This window comes from Macadamia integrifolia, chromosome 2, assembly GCF_013358625.1.
Source record: "Macadamia integrifolia cultivar HAES 741 chromosome 2, SCU_Mint_v3, whole genome shotgun sequence".
NCBI lineage: Eukaryota > Viridiplantae > Streptophyta > Magnoliopsida > Proteales > Proteaceae > Macadamia > Macadamia integrifolia.
The window spans coordinates 193681-212237 of NC_056558.1; the positions used below are offsets into that span (position 1 = coordinate 193681).

General features: G+C 37.6%; 2 protein-coding genes across 13 annotated transcripts; one reads left to right on the forward strand and one right to left on the reverse strand.

The window, feature by feature from the left end:
• Positions 1–138: 138 nt before the first annotated feature.
• Positions 139–8308, reverse strand: LOC122094464 (WD repeat-containing protein 44-like). Of its 12 annotated transcripts, none has more exons than XM_042665244.1 (11): positions 8156–8298; positions 4380–4615; positions 4136–4195; positions 3758–3862; positions 2676–3655; positions 2442–2532; positions 2180–2337; positions 2014–2065; positions 1829–1908; positions 1617–1713; positions 139–888 (listed from the first exon to the last, which is right to left on the reverse strand). In XM_042665244.1, exons 5-11 carry the CDS (start codon positions 3651–3653, stop codon positions 362–364), a joined length of 1983 nt encoding a protein of 660 aa, XP_042521178.1. In that variant the 5' UTR covers positions 3654–3655; positions 3758–3862; positions 4136–4195; positions 4380–4615; positions 8156–8298; the 3' UTR covers positions 139–361. The 12 variants fall into 12 exon arrangements, with proteins under 12 accessions (XP_042521178.1, XP_042521174.1, XP_042521180.1 ...); XM_042665240.1 differs by having other exon boundaries at positions 3758–3843; positions 8156–8297; XM_042665246.1 differs by lacking the exon at positions 3758–3862 and having other exon boundaries at positions 2676–3526; positions 8156–8300.
• A 3985-nt stretch (positions 8309–12293) lies between these two features.
• LOC122087397 (glycine-rich RNA-binding protein RZ1A-like) lies at positions 12294–18317 on the forward strand. Its single transcript, XM_042656514.1, has 4 exons — positions 12294–12460; positions 16689–16815; positions 17380–17950; positions 18031–18317. Exons 2-3 carry the CDS (start codon positions 16705–16707, stop codon positions 17923–17925), a joined length of 657 nt encoding a protein of 218 aa, XP_042512448.1. The 5' UTR covers positions 12294–12460; positions 16689–16704; the 3' UTR covers positions 17926–17950; positions 18031–18317.
• The last annotated feature ends 240 nt before the right edge of the window (positions 18318–18557 follow it).

An 18557-nucleotide genomic window follows, 5' to 3' on the forward strand; every position in this document is an offset into this window, starting at 1 on the left:
AATATTTTTGTTTCTTAAGAAATTTTCCTTGGAAAGAGACTGAATACTAAAGGAAGAAATTTGAGCTTACCAATTCCAAATTAGAAGCTCTGAATCAAATGAGACACAGGAAGCAGGGAACCAAACACAGTCTCCCCATGGATGGATAACTATAAATTTTGTATTCTTTTCACGTATCAAATTGATCACTTTTAACTCTTTACACATAAATATATCTGCAAAAAAGATGGAATTTTGCAGAACCCACAGCCAAGAAGAGCCAGGGAACATGTAAAGCCTGGTTGCATGAATAAAATAGCCAGGCAAAGGAGCCTACCCTATGATTTTACATTGATTTTGGTTATAACTTATAAATATTTTCTCATAGCACGACTGGTAAGCCATAGTTATGGAAAGTTCTTATAACTCCATCCCAACCTGCTGTAACAATCACCATACCCCATGTAGCTGACAGAGCTGTATGATTACTGTGATGGTGGTGGGGATGATGATGGTCATGGTCTGTAACTGGTACAGCCCAAAAGGGAAGTTTCTCCTCAGGCCATGTTGCACAAGTCCTTGATGAACCATCCATGGAGAACCAACTGCCAAGAGAAAACCGCTCAGTATCTGTGAGCCATGAGACAGAGTCCAAGTGTTCTTGCGTTTTCAAGGAACAATGGGGACTGCAGCACGCCATTTCCCCACCAGACCATGGTATTGCTACAGATACCCCTCCTTCCACGAAGAAGTTTTCACACGAACGCACAGATTTTGGCTGCCTGTATGATGGAACAGAAGAGCCACCATAGTTCCAGATATACACACGAGAATCCTCGCCTACTGAGATGATATGCCTGCCACTAGAAGTGAAAGAGGCAGACATCTGGCTCCCAGACTTGGAGAGACCTGTTCAAAAACAATACTGTTGACAGATGAGGATGATGCTTCACATTAAAATATAACAACCAAATATTCAAGAATCCAAACCCATCACCCTGAGGTTAAAGAAATGCATTCAAACGCACAAATCAAAAGACCTCCCCCCAGGGGGGGAGGGGGGGGGGGTTCCAATTGCCAAAACAAAAGAGTGGGACATTAGTTGTAATACTCTAAAAGACCTTTTGCACTACTACAATAAGCAAAGGAGCTGGGCTACAATAGGAATCAGGCTACTGAGACTCAGAAAACCTCAAATATCTGTGACATTTTTTAAGGTAACTAGATTTGCAAATGAGAGGAAGGGAGTAAACCACAACAAAGTGTTCAATACAAGGGTGATATCTGAGTAGTCAATAGGAGCCTCTGGGCTGCTAACATCAAGAAAATCAATACCTTGTCTTCTAACTATGGTTCTTTTCATTGACATAAACATGCAAGTGCTGGAGGGGTTTCACCCTATCAATTCTAAGAAGCATCTTCAAGGAAATCTGTTATTCTTGCCAATTTATGGTACAACTTAAGCATTCAGTTTGGGGGTAAGCATGGGACATTCATAACATCAGTATGAGTAATATTTAAGATGTCTGTTCGATATATATATACATGAATTTGGGAAGTATCCTGACTGGATTGGAAAACAATGTTTCCAACCCTGAAACTCATCAAGAGGAAAGTAAACAGTTATGTTGTTATACCTCTGTATTTATGAATAACTTCAACCCCAGACAAAATGCGAACTTTTGAATCAGCTGATGTTATCATAACAACTCTATGAAAATCATCCATGGAAAACTGTCGTGAAAAGAAATGATAAGAATCGGAACAGAATTGAAAATAAGACTTAATAATTGACATAACTAAATGAAAAAAAAAATTATAAAGAAGTGAGACACTGAAAATTATTCACCTGAATGCCAGTTATCCTGTTTCCAAAGCACTTTTTTCTTCTCTGAATACAAATTTGTGCATCCAGCTGCAGATGATTGGCTAGAGAACAACGTAAGCAATTTAGTAAGACTTTGAGGGCAGTGGATGATATTCGATGACAAGTAAAACAAAATTGTGGGCCTCCAACACAGCATAATTGGATACCTGATGCATCATAGAAGCGGCAACTGCCTGTAATGGAACCAACAATGCATCCCTGCTTGATAAAAATGAAAAATTAAGTTACCCTAGATAAGTAAGTTTACAAGACTAAAATCTCAATAAAAGCACACAGAACACTTAGTGAGGCCAAATAGAGTAACAAGGAAACCTGTCCATCAGGTTCATAACATATGGCAGTTATAATATCCCGTGCATCAGCCCAATCAACCACTCGTCCTTCTGAGACTCCCCAAAGTCGAAGTTTACCATCTATCGATCCGCTGATAAAGTATCCTTCATCAACAGGATTGAATTGAATGCAGGTCACTGTACCATGCAAAGAGAAAATGAACACAATTAGTTTTAAAAATAGAAGCTTTACCTACAAAGCAAAACAAGAAACAAAACAAGTATGACATTTTTTAACTTACCATAATTGTTGTGGTAAAAAACATTGAGACATTCATCAGAACCAACTTTCCATAGACGAACGGTTTTGTCATTGGATGATGACAACAGAAACTACAACAGAACATATAATTTAGTTCATGGAAGATTACAGGAGAAGTATTTGGATGACATCCTAGAGTGAAACAGAAAAGCAGATAAGAAAACAAGATATGAATTAGCAGTAGGCACTGTTTTTTACTGAATAGACTACTCACATTAGATTTTGACCAACAAAGATCCAGCACATGACCGACATGGCCATGAAATTCTTGAACTGGTGACTCTTCAACCTTGAAGACCTTCTTCGGAATGACAACAGATGCAGGATTTAAATTTTTTCTTCCCATGACAAGCTTTCCCCCTTTCACCATGTTAAGAAATTTGGAAGACCCTTCATTAGTAACATATTTGTAAGAAGCATCTGCTGATGTAATACGCCAAATGCGAACAACCCCATCTTCACCACCACTTGCCAAGTAGCAGCCATCTGGACTGAATTTCATAGTCCAGATCTTCCCCTTGTGAGCTTGAATTTCTTGTCCCATGTAAAGCCCAGTAAACTCCATCAACCTCTTCCTGTTGTGCCGCACATGCAGTCTGTTTGTCGTAGCCATTCTCGGGCTTGATCCAGAATCATCAACTTTGCCCATTGCCTCTCTTCCTTTACTCTTCATTTTGAGGCTTCTCCACAACGTCCTCATTTTATTCATATTTACATTCAGCTGCCCACCATATTTTTCTCTAGAAGATGCCACTTTCTTTGGCGTTGAGGAATCCAACTCCTGATCTACAGACTCTGTTCTAGCATCAGTCTCCCTTCCATCATAGACCAAATCTTCCACCTGAACATCACCACATGACGCCCACAACCTTGAGACAGCCCCACTGCATTCTGTGATCCTTTCCACCCCTGCATTCTCTGGTGAACTACTACAAGAAGTATCTCCGTCAATTTCCAGCGAACAACCCCTTCTAGAGAGAGCAAATTCATTGAAACCCATGCTGCCAAGAAATATTCCCCGGCGTTCACGAATGCTCCTCGGCTCCTTCCTCCAAATTTCGTACTCTGATTCGCCAAAAGCCAACACTGAACTCAAACTCACAGAATTGTCTGAAGCTGCGGAATCATAAGGTTGAATACAATCCACCGAATCAAAGAAAACGTCTTCCGTCCCTTCATCACCACTCGGCATGTCTTTTAATGGAATTAAGACCAAAATTCCACTTTCAAAACCACAACTACATGCTTAACAAGCTTTGATAGGAATCAAAAGCAAAAAACCGTTTAAATATATACCCAGATGGTCCAGAGCACAAGAACCCTAATTCACGGAGCGAGTCTCCCGCTTGATGACCCCGCCGAGTGGAATCCACAGAATGAAGCTAAAACAAATAGAGCCGTCTGAGAAGACAATGGCCAGTAGTGTCCACAGAATTAAGCTACACAATCAAACAAAGCAGTTCTACAACACAATGGCTAGGTACGACGTATCAATCTCCCAAAAGACCCGCTAAGCTAAAGCTTTCGTTTTCTAATTTGAAAACACCAATGGAGAAACCACACCTACCCATAATGCAAATGGAGAACCGAAAACCCAGGAATTTACAACACTAATCAAAATAGAGAAACGAACAAAAAGAACAGTTGAAACTTGAAAATGTTCAAATAGGATACCTCGATTTCCATGCAAAGCAACGCCACCATTAATAATCATTGCCGACCACCAGGTGTCACCTTCAATTTGTCAAATTCACACATTCATTGAAACGAATACAAACACAAAATGCTCTGAACCCAGAAAAAAGAAACTTAAACAAGGAAGTGAAGTAATAGACTCGAGCTCTAAATCGGAGAAAGCAGAGAAGGGGATAGAGAGAAATTGGAAGAGAGAGAGAGAGAGAGAGAGAAAGGAGCGTACGAATTAAGCCTGCGCGCAACACTTTATAAAACAGAATCATTAACACAAGCATCGAGATCTGGATACGAAGATTACAGTTTACGACGCACGAGCGGCTGGGTCTTGGGTCTGGCCCGGGAAAGAAGACGCCATTTTCGCAACTCTTAACTCTGCCAAATCCCACCCCCCCGTCTCTACAAATCTCGCTTTCCTTCGATCCATATTGTTATTCCATTAAAGGAAATGGAAAGCTTTTCCTTTCATATAAAAATTTATAGAGTGAAAAAAAAAAAAAAAAACAATTTATAAGATCTTCTATGTCAACTATAGAAAATCAATTACCAACTTACTGACCTTACTAAAAATAATAATTAATAATAATTACTACTTACTACAAAATCAAATTTTTCATTCTAAAAAAAAACCCCAATATCTTTTATTTTTGCTCATTTTATTTTGGGAGGAAAAGTTTTACGATACACTTTGCCACATTGGTGTGTTTCTCTATGTTATTAGAATCTTTCTTATTTGTAAGTTTATGTTATTTTCTCTAGTTATTTCTTTTTTGATATTAAATGATCTCATTGTCCTTATATGTGTCTACACACTTCTAAGATATATTCACTCGAAGTAGATGAGTGCACTATTTTCTTTTTCGGTGGAAAGATGATCTAAAAATTCTAACATTGGAACATTGAGAAAAAATATAAATCAATTACATATCAAAATTTAGATTGATATTCAATATATCATCTATATAGAGAAATATAATATCGTATCCATGGATATAATTTTTTTTTTCTCTAATAGGCAATGCCAATAGATATTAGATACAACGTAGTCAATTGATAATCTTTATTTTTTTTATTTTACCATTGGTAGATCAGGTGCACAAAATTAGAAAAATATTATAATTATAGGCCATATATGGTAAGTATATACGAATCAGGAATCCTCGCCGATACCGATCTGATCAGTCATATAAAGCCGTATTGATATCGATGAAAGATCAAAACAATAATTTTCCATAAAAAAGAATACGACATTCATACCGTATCGGCATCGATATCGATATCGATTCACTGATACGCTTTTTAAAGAGGTTTACCGTTTACGACCTCTCCTCTCAACTTTCCAAGCTGCATTAAAGACCGCTTTTTCGAAATGTAGAAGAGAACGAGCCAGGTTAGCTGCTAAAGGCTTACCAAGTGAAAGCGATCGCTCTTTATAGCCTGAGATACGGTTGAATCAGGCCATTGAAAACTGACAGATGTCAGCCATACTTCCGAACTAGGTCTGGATTGGATGGTTGTCTCTGGTCTCTGTTCTCTCTGGTAACCTACCTCGTCGTCTCCACCTCGATCCTAGGGTTTCGCGTTCCTGTCGATTTCTGCCATTAAAGTTCATATCCCGACCCCTGGCTTTACCACTGCGGGTGTCCCGGTTTCCCGGGATCCTGTTACGGCCATTACAAAACGGGAAAAGAAACAGAGCTTTGTTCGAGCTTCAATCTTTGCGTGTTTTTCCGGTAGAAGTTGTAATTATCTTCGCCGCCTGATATCGCCGTGTATTGGCCGTCTGGTTCGGTCGGGGAGCTCCAGAGCCGGTCGGTTGTACGGAATAGGCGAGCGGGAGTTGGGGAAGGTAGTGATTAAGTACGAACGAGAACAGACGCAAGTTAAAGAACGACCATAATATGGGTTGTTGGATTGGTATCAAGAGGGCATTTACGTCAAATAAGTGGAATAAAAGATTGGGAAAATTACATGATTAGCCACTTTTGGGTTTTCTTTTACAAAATTACCCACCAAAAGTTTTGGTTAACAAAAATACCCAAAATTAGGTTTGTGTTTACAGAATTACCCACCTAAAATTTCAGTTAACAAAAATACCTAAAATCAAGTTTGGGTTTACAAAAGTACCCAAAATAGTGAGTCTTCATCTTCCACATATAATCATGTATTTTTTTATTAATGAAACTTTGAGTGGGTAGTTTTGTAAACTCAAACTCAATTTTGGGTATTTTTGTTAACTTAAACTTTAAGTGGGTAATTTTATAAAGGAAAATCTAATTTTGAGTATTTTTGTTATCTGAAACTTTTGGTGAGTAATTTTGTAAAATGAAACCCAAAAATGGGTAATCATGAAATTTTCCCTAAAGATTCGGAATGCTCTCAATAGTATATCGTCGGTAGGATTTACTTCTCAGTTATCGGATCTCAAATCGGTCAATTTTACCCTTATATTACCCGTACCCAATCCCTATGGTTGATACCCTTCATTGATACAATATGGATAGGGTATGGATTGAGGGTATAGAAGTTCAGATTTGATCAGGTATCGATATTTTTTGGGCAAAAACATTTGATATGACTGATACAAATAACCATCGCCCAATTTATTTGATATGATATGGATACCAAAACTGATCTGACCAATACCCGATGCCTAAACACATGTGTGAGACAATGAAATTGGTCATAGTCCCTTCACACACTTAAGAGACTAGAGTATGATATCCATCTTCCCTAGGGTAGATAGCAAGCACAAGGAATCATCCAATGGTGGAGGGGATCCAGACACACACCCTAAGCACATGAACATGCAGCTCAAGTCGTCCCACAGGTCCTCTCATCGTCGGGATGATTTCTTGGGTGGCTAAATAATTAAAGAGGATATTTTTCTAAGTGGTACGCAACTTATTTAGATGAGTGGTGAAAAGACGAGAGGAATCTATGAGGAGAAAAAGAGAGAGAGAGAATATGATGGGATGAACATGTGTGCAGGCACGCTGGCCGACCTTTATTTATTGCAGATTAATAAGATTTGTCAAATGACAAAATAAAGCTTTAAAAATATAAATATTATGGGAAAATGTCCAGGCATAAATGACTAAAAAATAAAAGCTAGGATGTACGAATATATATGATATGGTATTTGATTAAATCTAAAATAGAATTTTGACAATTAATAAAAAGGTCAGTTGGTCCATGTGGCTCAAAATGGTTGACTATTCAAACAAAATTAATTTGAAAATGAACTTTTTCCTTTATGTAGGGCAAGGGTTGTAAATTTTTTTATTTTTTATTTTTTAGATTTTAGATTTTTTATTTTATTTCATTTTTTAACTTGTATGTCATCTCAAAAGAACAGCTTGTGTGTTGAAATTACCATTTTTTTTTTTTTTGAGAGGGGATTATTTTATCCTAGTATGCGCCATTGTTACGGTCCCATGACCTTTTTCCTTGGGTGGTGCTAGTTCTTCAAGCGGAAAGTGCGACTACTAAGCTAAGCTGGCAGTCATTCATTATTTAAGGCCATGTTTGTTTTCCATGTAAATACCATACAAAAGCTGAAAAAGTAGTAAAAATTTCTGTTTGATCAGTAGCCTATGTGATCAAATGTCATTTTTTTCTTAAATCTAAAAATTATGATTTCAAATGGCTCAAACATGGTTGAATGAGAATTCACTTAAAAAAAGATAATCTGAATAAAAAAATGAAAATAATGGAGGATGTAACTGAATTTAAATTGTTTCATTTTGGTTTTCCATAAGCACTTGATTAGTAAGACAATCTAATCTTATGATATAGAGAAGATAAATTTATGAAATGATTTCATATTCCACATCCAAACCCAGATGACATCAAAGTAAACACTGAAACTCCCTCAACTAGAAAGTCCCCTTTTGCTATTCTATTCTCTTCTTCATCTTATGAAACCATAAGCAAGTAATGTACTACAGTGACTAGATGGGGAAGAAAAAGAGCATAACAGAGGAGTGAGGAGTAACTCACCTTAAGCACCAAGCACTGCAGATTTAAACTTTGAGAGGCAAACAGTTCTCACTTGTAACTTATCACTTGTAGGTTACTGGGAGTCCTATGAGTTATGCATGACCATCCAAGACTGAAAAGAAAGAAGTCCTCTTCGTGGATTCAAGAAGGATCACAAACACAGCAGAGAGAGAGAGAGAGAGAGAGAGAGAGAGAGAGATGTTGATGATTACTTTAGACTGGTGGTCCAGATGTTTATTATCCACATTCTTGTAAGAGAGAGAGAGAGAGAGAGAGATGGGCACAGAAATAAACACAAAAGCTACATATATCAAAGCATGTGTTGGTTCTTATTTGGAGGGAGAGAGCATATCTCCACCAGAACTTCTCTTGATCTCCTCCTAATTAATGCTAAAAGTGCATCTCCTACTTTATAGGAACAATGAATTATATATTCTAATCGGTGTTCTGAAAATCCATTCTGACATCATTTGGCGTCTGCACATTATCCAATCGATGTGGGACTAAACTCTCCACCCATTCATGACCATGGAGTGCACTTACTGCATTACCGAATTATTGGCAATTACATGTTGAAATTTAATCTCATTGACAATCCAACACAGCAATGCATGACAAACATGGAATGTAGATACCATCAATATTGGAGACAATCACTGTAGAAACAGATTCATAATGATGGATTCTACAGCCATTTTTCTTTCAGGATATGTTTGGTTCAGATTCTAATTCCAAATTCAGGGTCTCAAATAAGAGTCATGAATCTAGAAATCTAGATTCTGGACATTTTTCATTAAGGTGGATTCTGCCATTTTCAGAATCCAATTGCCATGCTTTGTGGTTCAAAACATAGCAATTGGATTGGTATTGCTTGGTCCTACAACTTCATTTAATAGAATTGAACCACCACTTACTCTGTCCCTTGAGTTGGATACACTTATTATTTGTCTTTGACTGTCTTCCTTCCCTCTCCAACCATTCAAGTTTGTAGAGTTCCTCTATTCCTGAACTTAGACCCACCCACATGCATATCAGATTTTGGGTTTTCTTAAGAGACTCAACAATGTTATTGGCCTTTTGACTTTGTAGTGTACATTTTCCTAACCAATCAATTGTGCAAGTGCTTATCTCATTCTTTGTGGTCCTCCTTTCTCCACAAAAAATGAGATAATAACCTTACACTTGATGGAGTTCCATGGTTCTAATAACCAAGAAAGTACCCATATATTTTATGAAAAGCTTGCTTATCAGTTTAATTATTTTATTGGAGATTGATTTATTATTAATGAGATTATTTAAGCATTGTAGAGTATCACTCACAAGCACAAATCTGTACTTCCATGTGAAAAAAGGGAATATAATCTGATCACCCAACTACCTATCTAGCTCCAGGGTACTGTTAGTCAATGATAAGAGACCATAAAGGATTAAAAGGTTGTATTAATATAATTAAATACTGTGCGTGATTAGAAACCCTTCTCATTGATGAGTTGGAACTGTTTGGTGGAGGGACTCATAGCCTCATAGGTATACAAGGTACGATGGAACTGTATTCACGATGAACAAAGGCAGGTCTAGAGATATCGACAGTAGGATTGGAGAAAACTCGCTCAAATACCATATAAATATTCAATCTAAAAGTTTAAACTATTGGGTGGAGGGACTCACAAGCATACGAGGGGATGGAATACTTGAGGGGTAACTGATGTGGACCATAGCTTAATGGGCTTATGTCTTTCAGCTATGACTGTTGGTAGAACTAATGGTCCAATCATGGTCCAACCAAACCGGTCCAATGGTTCTTAAAATTTCTGGTTATTTGATGAGGGCAAAGAGCCCAAGGTCCAAAGTCTTCCACGATAGGGGGAACAAAAAAAAAAAAAAAAGGGTGCAGTGATACTGATATTCAATCCTAAAGATCTTCAAAATTAAAAAAAGGGTTCCTTTCTCCTTTAATTGGTGTCTGCAGGGTTGTTTCAGATCATGGGGCTTGAGGCCCTTTCAAAGCACTACAGTTTCAAATGGGCCTTTTTAGTAGCACTGACTTTAGTGTTTTATAATCCAAAAGGGTAACTCAGCTTTTCTTGTTTTATATAATAGTCTTAAACCTTTTTTTTTTTTTTTTTTGATAGGGACTTGTTTGGAACTATTGGAGCCGTGGACTCATCAGAACCCTAAGTGGCTAAGTTAATGTCTATTGTTAGGTCTGAAATTAAGGATATGGGTGAAGGAGCAAAGGCAGTGGTAGTTGGAGGGGCTGCACAGCTTTTTGATGCTTCATTACAAAGTATCACTTGCATGGCCCATGCAATATTTGGTAGGTTCTTTTTTTTTTTTTTTTTGGGTGGAAGGAGGGGAGGAAGAGGAAAAGGACATGGAGGGTTCTTGGGGCAGTAAGGTCATTCTGCACGCTGTGTCTTGACGTGTACCTATGTCGGCAAGTAAATTTCTTGCTTCCTTTTATTATTTTTAAGTGCAACTTTAGTCTCTATGCCATAAAGAATGCTTTTTAAATAAAAGTCGTATCTGGCAATACTTTCAATATATTTGATAATTATATAAGTGAGTTGGAACCAGCATCCCACAAAGAAGACTTAGGTAATTTTATTTCTTTTTTGGATGCATGCTGCAGCCTCCCTCAACTTTAAACTGATTCAGTACCTAGAAAGAAAAAAAAAAAAAAAAGGATTAATGTTTTTATATTAAACATTTAGTGATTAAAATCATACTTTTAGTAAACTATTTATTTTTTATGCATAAGAAGTTTAATGTTACAATCATTTTTGTAGGAGAGATTCCTCACGAAATTGATTTCTTATGTGAAAATATATTTTCTAAAAACATACTTTTAGTAAACTATTTGTTTCATAACTACTATAAGTTTAATGTCAAGTCTCATTTTTGTGGGAAAGAGTTCCCCACGAGTCAATGTTGGGAAATCTTTCATGCTGAACCCATGGTAGTTCCGAGGACATTATCATCTAGGTGGGGCACACATTGTTAGGACTAATGCAATATTAACTATTAAGATCTCTTTTGAATTGTGTGGAACTTTTTCCCCTTTTTTTATCTAGAAAAATGGGTAGGTATTTTTTTTTCTAGTGTTGCAATTTTGTTTGAAATTTATTTTTTTATTATTATTTTGTCATTTTTATTTATAACAATTAGAGTTGCAATTTCCTTCAACTAATCATAGCCTTAAAATAATTAAATTCTAATTAGCACCAATGCAATATTAACCTATTAAGATCTCTTTTGAATTTCGATAGCACTTTCTCTCTATTTTCTCTCTCTAGAATTTGGTCTTTGTATTTTTGAAAATTTGTTAACAGGTGCAAAGATATGCTATATACTCTTTTGAATAGGGATGTCTGGGAATAAATTAAGAAGCTTTTATAAAAGTTGAAAGGAATAAAGAGGCTTGGAATAAGCAAAAGCACTTGATAGTCAATAGACACCCAAAAACAAAGGCAATTTGTCCAATATTAGTTGTTCCCTTGCTTGAAATAGGTCTAATGCCTGATTTGGACAAACTTTACCATGGCTGAGTTGACTCCGTATCTAATTCCCTAGGTGCAAACCCTAAATCGGAACACATGTTTGCATAAGAGAAAATTTTCCTTCACCCATAGGATGTTTTTATTCATCACTAATATCTTATCATTAGATCCAACCTCTATAGATAAGCATATGAGTTGCAAGCAAAATGGTAAAATCGTCTATAGTTGATTCACCCTATCAATTTCATGAGTAGAAAATGTATTGGGTGGATTTCAATAAAATCATGTAACATGTAAAATGAAAGAATTTTACTTTCATTAAAGAAGATTGCGTGTTATATTAAAATGGTAAAAAAAGTATGGTTATAAACTTTTTTTTTTCACCAATTTTGATTACAATATTTTCCGATGCATAAATAAGCCTTGTTATGTGTGTGGTTGGTTTATCTTATTCTGTCCATGTCTTGATTCTAGATTCATGGACTGGACTTACTTATGGACCATGGGCAAATTCAGTCATTGGATCTTAGTCTCTCCAAGCCCAGCCCATCCTATCCCATACCAGCCCCGCCCCGAACAAAGTGTCTAAATCTTTTATCGGGTTTGATACGTATCTGAATACTTCACCGCCTCTTCAAGTCTTCACTGAGTTCACTCTTTTCACAGACAGAGAGACAGAGAGAGAGAGAGAGAGAGAGAGAGAGAGAGGGAGAGGTCTTAGCCATTCGCTCGTCTGGTTTGCGGTTTCTTGCAAAGAAAGAGAAGTGGAAATCTTTTCTTCGATTTATACTACTTAGTTTGACAGGTACACTGTGATCAACCTTTTCTATTGATTTCTCAGATCTGTTTAGATCTTCTCTCCATCGGTGGTTGGTACTTCGTTTTCCCTTTTGTCTTCCCCTCGATTGATTCGCTGTTTTTTTTTTTTTTTTTCATCTTCTTCTTCTTTTTCTTTTATGGATCAAAACATTTGGGTATAGCGTTTGTATGAAAGTTCTTGTACTAACAATCATATTTAATCAGTTGTCGATGCGGAATAGGTGTGTTTATTCATTACCTCGAAAATTAGAGACCATACAATTTGTTCTATCGTAATTGGTGGGGTTCAAATGGCTGTGTAATGAAAATATGCGAGGATAACCTGATTCAGTTGGTGAGAAAAATTAGAATGATAAGGTGGTTGGATTGATTGCAGAAATTTTGAACTCTATTTTGACTTGCGAAACAAAAGATATCGTATCACCAAAACAGAGGAGAAAAAACCTAAAGATTAATGGAAGTAAACCTTGTGGAAAGAGTACAAGCTGTAGGAAGTTTATACGGGACCTATGTGGTACAGGGCACCTGGAGTGGGAACCGTAAAATCCCTGCTGGGGGCCTACCTTTGATGGTGGAGTCAATTTGGAGAGATTTTGCAATTAGAGTTCGAAAAGATTCTTATTGGTCTTTGTTGAGAAATCCCTGCAATAACTGTTTTTCACAAGAGAAGGGAAAAAAATGTTCTGATTACATGGGCAGCAACCTGGTGAACTTTGTAGTGGTCAACATCTATTAACTAAAACAGAGGTTGACCAATAAAAAATCAACTAAGGGATTTTTGTTCCATTAGTCAACCGACAAAAAATAAGGCCACATATTAGTTCCTGAATGTAAAGACTATTTCCCGATTTACCTGAATATAAGAAAGAAAGTCAACTGAACAGATTGCTTGTGGATTTACCAAAGAAACTAAATAAAATTTTGGTTCCTGAATTTAACTTGGTGCATCATACCTTGGGGGCTTTCTTGTTCTTTTTTGGACGAAACCGTAGCTGTACAGATTTTTATAATTTCTTGTTTAGAAGAATCATGTTGAATAAATCATCATGACTGGACAAATAGGTTTTATTCATTGCTTCAGACCTATAGTGATTTGGTGATAATGCAAGAAATTGTATAGTTGGTGATTGGTAAACCAGAAAAGGTTCATCAATGGCTTTGTAAATGTGGATTGCAATCGTTTGTAAAGATATGGAAAATCGGAGTGTGGGGTCCAGAGCAGTCCCAGATTTTCTTCTCCTCTCCCTCTAGAAATTGGTAGACATGCATAGTAGTTTTTGACGATGTCATTGGACCTGGACTGGATGTTATCTTGCCTGGTCGGGCAGGGTGGTCCCAATGAGATCAGACCAATATGCTTTGATGGTCTAGACCTTTTATGTATGCTTATCAGATGAAGTAGGTTTAATCCTTATTTTCTGTATTAGTTTTGTAGGATGAGCTGGAAGTTTGCTTGCTACTTGGGCAGATTAGCCTTGTTTTGGTGTATATTTGGGTCTATATATGTATAGAGTTTATTTAGGGTTTGATCTTATTAGCGTTCTGAAGGTTGATGAGGTCTGAAGATTAGGGACTTGATTGAGGTGCACTAGTCATAAAAGGAATTTTATAATTGAAGGTGTGACTTGTGAGAAATTTAGGTGAGAATCCATCTTCTTTATTGTATTCCAGTTCTATCTTAAAGAAGGCAGGATATCGGCAACCAGTAGCTTTTACTTCCAGGTATATGAGAAAGCAGGTTACTTTGACCAACTTATATTACATATGTTTTTTGGGAAGTCAACTGAAGGAAACCTAATTAGACAAAACCTTGCTGACCATGACTGACTCAATGATTATAAAATAAAACTCAATCAAACCCCGAAACCAACTTCAAGATGAACAGACATAGATTGTAGAGCAGATTAAAAAAACTATCCTCTAATTCATATGTACGAGAAATTGAAATAAAAAACTAAGTTTCGAGAGTGTTGCCAAGCTCAGCCTAATTGACCACACTAAAACCATGAACCCATGGTGGAAGCTGCTATACAATATGAGAAAATGATCTTGCTACCTAGATGGATCCAGATGGATCCAAGTGGTCTCACAAAGCTTCAGCAGCTGTTGGTTAATCCCTTCTTCACTAGCAATCATTATGAAGCTTAGAACCTTCTGAAGAGCTAGATAATATCTTCTTCTTGGTCTCCCCCACCCCCCTTTACTGTTATTTAGTGGAGAATTCTTCACCAATGATATACATAGAACCCTACAAGTCATGCATCCCAAACTCTTAACTTGTTTAATGAATGATGAAAAAAATATGTAGTACTGGAAAGACCCACGTGCTCAGCCCTGGTGATGCAATGCGGGGTTCAAAACCCCTGACTCGGATTGCTATGGGCACACCCAATCAACTATAATCCAAGTATAAAAGGGAAATGGCAATTGTAAATAACCAGAAATGTGATGGGGCTGTTTGGTAGACTAAGATGGGTAGGATGCAAAAGAGATTTGTATTTGAAGAATAAGGGTAGACTAGGCATTAGCAATAAATAAAGGGCAGCAGAATTAAAACAAAAAGGAAGGGTGTTTTATGAAAAGGGAAATTATGGTGACAAACAAAAAGGAGTTTAGAGGTTGTTGTCAACCTCTTAATGGAGTTAGCCAGGCAGAAGAATCAGCACAGTTCAGACATTCGAATCTCAACCAAAAGGGATTGGATCGACTTGAAACATCTGGGGGAGGTGTGCTAACACAATGGCCTATTGATTCCTACTGAAGAGCACCCCAAAATAAAGATCAAGATATGATATATAGATTGCAACTCATGTCCAGTGATAGCAAGAGGGCCAGCCCTGAAGTTTGGTTCGGTTCTCATGATTGGCAAGGGGCTAGGGGCTGAGATTCCATTGGTTTAGTCACCCAGGGGAAACCTTCCTGTGACTCAAAAACCAGGTTGAAAGGAGGGAGGAGAGAGACCGAAGACCAGTTGTGCCTGGTCATGGGTACCACTGGGAGTAGGGTGATGGAAGGAAGAGGAAGATCAGTAGGGATTATAAGTAAGATACAAGGAAACGATGAGGGAGATGGATCATACCTGAGAAGGTTATGAAGAACCAAGAAGAAAGGAGAAAAGAGAGGGACTAGTAGCTCACAGAGTTGTCTCTCCAATAGGTAGGATTACATGCATATAAATAACTACTCTCTGACTCAAAACAACGAAACTGCTAACTTACCTCCTATGTTGCTAACCCAAAGCAGAGCACAATAAAATGAAAGATTACAAGTAATCCCAAATAAATAAATAAGTAAATCACTATCAGCCCCCTTTGGACCAAAAACCGAGTTTGGGTTCTAAACCCACTGCGCTACTTCGTCACCTGGCCTGACCCATACTTAGGGCAGTCCTGCGCCTATATCAAGGCACAAGTATGGGTAGCTCAAGGCCCATGCCCACAAATTGCAATTCTTAATTTTGGGGTCTATCCAGTATTGCAGTTCTATCACATCTACTCTGAACCTTAAGTTTTGAAACCCAGATTGAACTTCTGGTGTTGCATTGCATGTTGAAAATGAAATGGAACCCATGTTCACTATGACTGCGGTCTGTTCACCATAAAATATTTAATTGTAATTTATACCAGTTATTATTAATTTTATTTTATGCTTTTCAGCTATGATTTTCAACAAATCCTGTAAAATATTTTACGGAAATATGAACACAGCCATGTGTTGTCATTCAAATGATTGGAAAAGAAAAAGATATTGGTTTGCCTGTTCCTGCATGGAAGAATCTCTGCTGGCCTTTGCATCATCTTTCTGCTTGTCAATTTCCATTTAAACTGTCTTCATGGGCTTCTTTATCTTGGGGAGCACCTTACTAGAAGTACTTAAGTTGTATAATTGTGCCTGTCATGGCTATTCTGTCCATCTTTTCGCCCAGTGTACAAATTTATTTCATCATTTAAGGGCCAGAATTAAATTTCTTGGTATAATTAGTTTTTACTTGTTTGGCATTTCTAGTGGTGCTTGTAATAGAACAGAATCGTGATATTTGAACTTAATTTTTGTTAGGTGTTGTTCTTAAAGAGCAGCTGCTTTCAGTACTATGTTGACTGTTATTAGTACAACGACATAATTGTATATCTAGTGTTGTTATGATCATTTATATTTGTCAGAGAAAGGAGTCATTTTCTAACTCAATTGCCCATTTCATTGTTATGAAATCACAGTTCCAGCATTGCACACATGGATGATGATGTTGAATACCGTTGTTTTATCGGGGGTCTTGCATGGTCAACATCTGACAGTGGTCTTAAACATGCATTTGAAAAGTTTGGCAATCTTGTTGAAGCAAAGGTAATTAAACTTTTGAGATTTTCTTTCATTTACCTGTACTCTGATGAAATGGGTTTCAACAACTCTCTCTGTGTTAGTATTATTGTTCCTCTTAGAGTTTTTAGTTCTGAAGAAAAGTCATTGGGGAAAAATTTTTTTAGACTGGTATGTTGTGTAGATCTTATCTCTTGATGGTAGAGTTAGAACTGTTTGACGTACTTTTATCTTTGTCCAGAACTGTTTGACGTACTTTTATCTTTGTCCATTTATCATCCTCACTCTGTATCCGACTGTCTCTTCAGCACCAGCAACTCTTCTCCTTGTAAAATCAAGCAAGCATCAAGTTGTGGGTAAAAGGAGAAAACATGGCTAGCATGCCTTCCATGTTTTAAGGCTCATTTGTGGTTTGTTTGTCAAAAAAAATTCACAAAATTCTTATAATATCATCTTTGACAAGTGAGAAACTGATTTCTTACAATTAAATGGAGAATAGTTCTTGATTCTTATGGTTGCCATGCGATGTGGGATCGAGTGGAAGTTTTTAGATCTTTCAAGAATGTACTTGAAATATTCACTTTTATACAGGTAGTTGTGGATAGGTTTTCTGGTCGTTCTCGTGGATTTGGGTTTGTCACCTTTGATGACAAGAGAGCAATGGAAGATGCTATTGAAGCAATGAATGGTATGGATCTAGATGGGAGAGCTATTACTGTTGATAAAGCTCAGCCTCATCAGGGCTCTGGTAGGGACCGTGATCGGGACCGTGACCGGGGGCAAGGGCGTGATCGTTACTATGGTGGTGGCCGGGATCGTGACTACGGTGGTGGGCGGGATAGTGACTATGTTGGTGGCCGGGGTTCCAATTCTGGGGAGTGCTTTAAATGTGGCAAGCCTGGGCATTTTGCAAGGGAGTGTCCATCTAGTGATGGGGCAAGAGGAGGCCGGTACAGTGGAAATGATTCTAAATATGGTGGTGGTGGTGGTGGTAACAGTCGTTATGGGCCTGATCGTAATGGGGATCGTTATGGTGGACGCGACAGGGATGGTGGTAATCGTGGGAGTTCTGGAAGTGACCGATATAATCGTGACCGTTCTGGCCCATATGAGCGACCAGGAGGCTTCCGTTCTTGAGAAATGAGGATTTCCTTTTTTTAAGGTGTGGAACATTTATTATCCGTGGCCAATCTTTCATGATCTCTGTATGGTACTGATGGAAATATGTTATTGTTTCTGCAGTTGAGGAGCGGGTGGAAATGCTGCAAGTGCAAGGAAAAGGTTGAAAGTGTACATTCTTCGAGGCCACAGAATGATGTCTTTTCTTCATGTATCTGCTGAGACCAATCTAGCTAATCTCACTTTGGCAGTGTGAAACTTTGCAAGAATATGTGGTTCAACTGTTTTGAGTTCTGTCAGATGCTCAGTACCTTGTTTTGGTCCGAATGGGGTCTTGTATGCTTGCTTGACATACATCTCAAACTTGGTGTTATAGTCTTTGAATGCCATTATTGCTACTGGATTCTGGATGCTTTGCTTGCATAGTTTGTTGCGATTCTGGATTCTCAATCTGATGTTTGTTTGGATGTCTGGAGATGGGTGTGATAACAGCTCAGTCTTTATCATATGTGTTCTACTAGAGTAATTTTTTGAGGCTGTCTACTGTGGAGAATGTGCTTCTTATCTGAGGATGAAGGTGACGCTAGAATAAGTAGAGTTCCTTTTGGCTTACTTTTCTCCAAAAGTTGGAATCTTTTTTCTAACCAACA

Bases quoted from the DNA above. Each gene is read 5' to 3' on its own strand.
- LOC122087397 (XM_042656514.1), top strand. From the start codon at position 16,705: ATGGATGATGATGTTGAATACCGTTGTTTTATCGGGGGTCTTGCATGG. The intron at 16,816-17,379 runs GTAATTAAACTT...ACTTTTATACAG, and splicing joins GCAATCTTGTTGAAGCAAAG to GTAGTTGTGGATAGGTTTTC.
- LOC122094464 (XM_042665244.1), bottom strand. From the start codon at position 3,653: ATGCCGAGTGGTGATGAAGGGACGGAAGACGTTTTCTTTGATTCGGTG. The intron at 2,533-2,675 runs GTGAGTAGTCTA...GTTCTGTTGTAG, and splicing joins TTTGTTGGTCAAAATCTAAT to TTTCTGTTGTCATCATCCAA. The intron at 2,338-2,441 runs GTAAGTTAAAAA...TGCATGGTACAG, and splicing joins TTTTTACCACAACAATTATG to TGACCTGCATTCAATTCAAT.